Genomic DNA, 6,000 nt, shown 5'->3' on the forward strand with positions numbered 1-6,000 from the left:
CCCGGGGGGGAAAAATTAATTGCTTTTAGGATAAGCGTCTCACTATTCCATCATCTATGCTGCTATGCATGATGTTTTGACTGATATTGAATTGATCCAGTTGGTTCATAAACTCATATCATCCACCTGTGTAACAATCATGACGCAGTACACCAGCCAAACAACCATAAAAGACAAGTGTTTCTAAACAAAATTATAAAATAAAAACTACACCCCCGATAGAGCGCTCATCCAATCAATTATTCAGTTTTCCATGGCATGATGTTCTTCAGAGGACCGCTCACTGTTGGTGTTACGGTTGTTGTCGGGGTTAGCGTTAGCGGGGGTTAGCGTGCTACCGTCCGGGGTTAGCGTCCGTGCTACCCGGCGGGGTTAGCGTCCGTTACTGTGGTTAGCGGCCGGCTACCGCCGGGCAAGGGCCTCGTGCTACCGCTGGGTTAGGCGTCCGGGTTAGCGTCCGTGCTACAGCCGGCTAGCGTCCGTGCTACCGTCGGGGCCGCGTTCGTGCACAAGGCTGGGCCGCGTCCGTGAGACTGGCCGGGTCAGGCCCGTGCTACCGTCGGGGTTAGCGTCCGGGTGACCGTCCTTACAACTGTCTGGGTCACCGTCCGTGAGACCGTCGGGGTCACCGTCCGTGAGACCGTCGGGGTCACCGTCCGTGAGACCGTCGGGGTCACCGTCCGTGAGACCGTCGGGGTGACCATATGTGTTACCGTCAGTGGTGTTACTCTCAGTGTTGCTCCTTAAAAAGGAGACCCTGGTAATAGTGCTCTTTCCAGTGGTTTCCTTTCCAGATTCAATGCCAACCATGTCTGTAATAACAGATAAACACAATATGATCAACAAATTACAATTATGTTAGTAACATAACACAAGACAATTACAATTTAGAACAGTTAACACACTAAATATTCACTTGAACAATAGATATGTTGACAAAGTTATTCTCAAACCTCTTTAGGAAAGTGAACAGCTGGTAAGTAAGTCTCAAGGTTCTGCTCGCCCGAGTTATGCCTCACGATAAGCTGAAGACCATACTATTTACCAAGAGTGTTTACCTGAATAATACATATTGTATTACCTCAACTACCTTGTACCCTGCACATTGATTCACATTTTGTACTCATTGTTTTTAACGCATTACAATTTCCGTTTTTTACTTAGTTAGCATTGGCTCACAAAACTGCCTCTAACTTCCTTCATACTGGACACGGAGACATACAAATGATATCCAGAAGTGTATCTGACACAGGGGAAGTTCCCAAAACCCTGAAGTATCCTTTAACCATCACCACAGTGTGATATGTCGTATTGTACAGGGATTGCGCTCACTTTGCGGATCAGTGTCATGCCCACCTCTGATTTGACTGGGATTGCAAAAGGAACTCTCTCTGAGCTCTGCAGGACTGAACTGTAGAAATATAAAAAGGGACAGGCAGAAACACATCCATTCAATTGAAATGCAATCCATTATGATAAGAGTTCAGCTATAACTAAAAAGTAAACTTACAGACAGATCCCTAGGGGTTTTGACCGGCTGTGGTCCTTTGCAGCACAGCAGAGAGAAAGGTCTCTGCTTGGTCTTGGGGTGCTCCTTGAAACACAGGCTGAACACCTTGCAGGGAGGCAGACATCCCAGTTGTATGGATGGTCATTCACAAGATCAGACACCATCCTGTTGGGGTGAAGGCCACCATGGTCAAAGTTGAGTATGAAATTAAAACCATATAAAAGGAATGAGTCTAAAACACAAACCTGCTGATCAGGGTCTGTGTGGCCAGATCCAGTGATCCAACTTGCCGATGACGGTATAAGAGAGAAAACCCCTCAGCTTCAGATGACTGTTTATAGGCAAGGTTGATCTAAAACATGATTAAATGTAAAAACACCTTATACAGTGGAGCAAAAGTATTTAGTCAGCCACCAATTGTGCAAGTTCTCACTTAAAAAGATTATTATGACAGACAAATGAGAAAAATCCAGAAAATCACATTGTAGGATTTTTTTATGAATTTATTTGCAAATTATGGTGGATAATAAGTATTTGGTCAATAACAAAGTTTCTCAATACTTTGTTGGCAATGACAGAGGCAATGACAGAGGTCAAAGGTCTTCACAAGGTTTTCACACACTGTTGCTGGTATTTTGGCCCATTCCTCGATGCAGATCTCTCTAGAGCAGTGATGTTTTGGGGCTCTTGCTGGGCAACACAGACTTTCAACTCTCTCCAAAGATTTTCTATGGGGTTGAGATCTGAGACTGGCTAGGCCACTCCAGGACCTTGAAATTATTCTTATGAAGCCACTCCTCGTTGCCCGGGCAGTGTGTTTGGGATCATTGTCATGCTGAAAGACCCAGCCACGCTTCATCTTCAATGCCCTTGCTGATGGAAGGAGGTTTTCACTCAAAATCTCACGATACATGGCCCTATTCATTATTTCCTTTACACGGATCAGTCAGTCCTGGTCCCTTTGCAGAAAAACAGCCCCAAAGCATGATGTTTCCACCCCCATGCTTCACAGTAGGTATGGTGTTCTTTGGATGCACCCAGCATTCTTTGTCCTCCAAACACGACGAGTTGAGTTTTTACCAAAAAGTTATATTTTGGTTTCATCTGACCATATGACATTCTCCCCCAATCTTCTTCTGGATCATCCAAATGCTCTCTAGCAAACTTCAGACGGGCCTGACATGTACTGGCTTAAGCAGGGGGACACGTCTGGCACTGCAGGATTTGAGTCCCTGGCGTCATAGTGTGTTACTGATGGTAGGCTTTGTTACTTTGGTCCCAGCTCTCTGCAGGTCATTCACTAGGTCCCCCCCGTGTGGTTCTGGGATTTTTGCTCACCGTTCTTGTGATCATTTTGACCCCACAGGGTGAGATCTTGCGTGGAGCCCTAGATCAAGGGAAATTATCAGTGGTCTTGTATGTCTTCCATTTCCTAATAATTGCTCCCACAGTTGATTTCTTCAAACCAAGCTGCTTACCTATTGCAGATTCAGTCTTCCCAGCCTGGTGCAGGTCTATAATTTTGTTTCTTGTGTCCTTTGACAGCCCTTGGTCTTGGCCATAGTGGAGTTTGACTGTTTGAGGTTGTGGACATGTGTCTTTATACTGATAACAAGTTCAAACAGGTGCCATTAATACAGGTAACGAGTGGAGGACAGAGGAGCCTCTTAAAGAAGAAGTTACAGGGAATGTGAGAGCCAGAAATCTTGCTTGTTTGTAGGTGACCAAATACTTATTATCCACCATAATTTGCAAATAATTTCATTAAAAATCCTACAATGTGATTTTCTGATTTTTTTTTCATTTTGTCTGTCATAGTTGAAGTGTACCTATGATGAAAATTACAGGCCTCTCATCTTTTTAAGTGGGAGAACTTGCACAATTGGTGGCTGACTAAATACTTGCCCCACTGTACGATTGTCTAATGAACCACTCACTCTGGACCTATTGACCGCTAGTGCATATATGAACCAACCTCAAGATTGTTGCAAGGTATGTGCAACAGTAAGTATGTGACAAAATATATTTTGCCTCACCTACTGGTAAACTTCCTCTTTAGTCGAACAAGGATTCCAAAAGGGAAGCCAAAGTGAGAGATGACTTCAGCGACATGCTGCGCTACCTCAGTAGAGCTACAACCTCTCAGGGGAAGGCCTCCACCCATTTAGAGTAGAAGTCTGTCAAGGTCAGAACGTACTGGTGTCCGTTCGGTGTTAGGGGCAGTGGCCCTCTAATGTCCATACCCAGCCACTCCCATGCCTCTGTGATCTGGGTAAGAATGGGAGACAATGTATAGTACTGTTTTAATGACACTCTTATTGGTTTTAGATCCAGAGTGAGACATATTAGAAAAATACAGACCAATGAATCAATGATCAACTTGCAGGCTCCATCCCTAACCCTGTATTAGAGACTGAATGTTTACACATCCTTCATTACCCTATTATGTGCTTGAGGGGTGGAAGTTGAACTCCATGTTCTCACATGCCACCTGAAAATAAAGTGCATTGTTTATCAAATTTTAGCATAAGCTATTGGTATATAGCATAAGCTACAGGCTATTCCAGTGAGCAAACAACTTACCTTCGGGGCAACATCATCTTTGAATCCCCCAGCGAATACTCTGCAAAGATCAATATGAGGAAAATGTTATTAAATGTCTACATAATGCAAAAACCCAGTAAATAATCCCTGTATATCTGGCAAAGCAACAGTCCAATCAGACCACCTAGAGCCACTCACTGTGGTAGACAGTAATCACTGTGGAAGAAACCTGGGAGGGATTCAGCCATTTGGATTTTTCATCTACATGGATATACCAACTTGAAGAGGTAACTTTTTCTGAGCGCTGATCCGTCAAAATATAAGTTGACAATTGAAAAAGCAAGAACTAGAACACAGGTAGAACCCATTCTGCTCTACAGTGACGTTGTGCATTCCAAAAGAGCAAATTTAACTTTCACAAGGTTATTTACTTAGTATTGTCTTTAGCCAGCTTGCCTGCCTCTGATGTGATGGTGGGGCTTGGTGTTGTGACCGGTTCAGCCACTGTAACAGCACGGGCAGCAGTATACTTCTCTGGCAACCCATCACTCTGCATGACAAAAACAAAGATAATGACCACCATTACTGCATGGATGCATGTACTTTAAGCATACCGTGTGTAGGCTAGTCATTTACATATCAATGCTTCACTTACCAAGGAAAACATAGCTGAGTTACATCAAATGCAATACCAAGATGGACACTAATATGCAATGTCAAATACAGCCAAGGAGTTTATTCGCCTTCCAGTACCTTACCCTGGCTCTTCTACTCTGTGGGTGGATGGATGCCTGTAGAAGGAACACATTTAATTTAAATCACACTTTACAATATTGTACATCTAGTTATCATAAACCGTATTATTTGTGTAGTTAGTTCTGACTTTGGGATGTATCTCGCTAGATACATTTTTGTTTCAGTGTACCTTTGAAAGTTCTCTGGGAAGTCAAAATGGTCGGGACTGCGTCTGGCGAGACGTTGATGTTTGTCCATCCGGCAAATGTACTTGTCTTCAAAGTGAATGGAGCACACACGGTGGTGGTGTTGTGGATTCCAGTCTTTCCACTTCATATTAATAATCCATCGCTTGCGTCTTTCAGGGTCATTTTTGGGGAAACTGTTACCAGAAACATTTATACACCAGCAAATTGGTATCACAAAAGTATCAAATGATGAATAGTAAATCCATAAATGATGTATGTAGATTTATAAGAGAACAATATCGCAACAGAACATATCAAGCTAATTAAGCTTTTTGTCATTGGTTTTCTCCTGCACACTAACGTTATTTGTACTAGCTAGCTATATCTTTACTTTAGCTAACAATACCATAGCTATCTACCGTACCCCGTAGTAGGCATCACAGTTATGACCAAATAATTGTTACTGTTTTAATTACGTTCGTAACCAGTTTATAATATCAATAAGGCACCTTTGGGGTATGTGGTATATAGCCGATATACCACGGCTAATAAAGTTAACGTGTCTCTCGAGCAAGACGGTATAACGTACCTAAAAAATCCTACATCAGCTTTGGGACCGCGATTTTTGCAGTTGTATGCTGAACACAGTGTTGGCATTTTTGTCGCTGTGTGAAATGAACTAAATTAAAATACGAGGCACAACTAGCTAACTAAACGTTCTCGAGAAGATGATGCCACCGATGTTAATGTTTTTACACGGGTTGTTCTTGTTCTTCTTCGTGTAGTTTTCTGGCAGACTACACGCTTTGTTGCGTATTGCTGCCTTTCACAGGTCGGAGTGTGAATTGCAATGTTTTTCACAAAATGGGCAAATATAAAATGCACCATCTACGTCTACATAAACGCCACTTTTCACGGTTGCCAGGTATTCAAAACCCGCACACAGCACACAACTAGCCCAACATGTTTTTTTCCTGCAGCAAAGGGAAGTTGCCACATTTAGCCCTAAAAAACTTTTATGCA

General features: G+C 42.9%; 1 protein-coding gene across 1 annotated transcript in view; it reads right to left on the reverse strand.

Moving 5' to 3' along the window:
* Positions 1–5,689, reverse strand: part of LOC118372895 (uncharacterized) — a 54,963-nt gene extending 49,274 nt beyond the window's left edge. Inside the window, exon 1 of the mRNA XM_052490283.1 lies at positions 5,567–5,689. Within this exon, the coding sequence (XP_052346243.1) occupies positions 5,567–5,634 (68 nt within the window). The 5' untranslated portion in view covers positions 5,635–5,689. The remainder of the gene's footprint in view (positions 1–5,566) is intronic.
* Between the last annotated feature and the right edge of the window lie 311 nt (positions 5,690–6,000).

The sequence above is a fragment of the Oncorhynchus keta genome, chromosome 32 (genome assembly GCF_023373465.1).
Source record: "Oncorhynchus keta strain PuntledgeMale-10-30-2019 chromosome 32, Oket_V2, whole genome shotgun sequence".
Taxonomy (NCBI): Eukaryota; Metazoa; Chordata; class Actinopteri; order Salmoniformes; family Salmonidae; genus Oncorhynchus; species Oncorhynchus keta.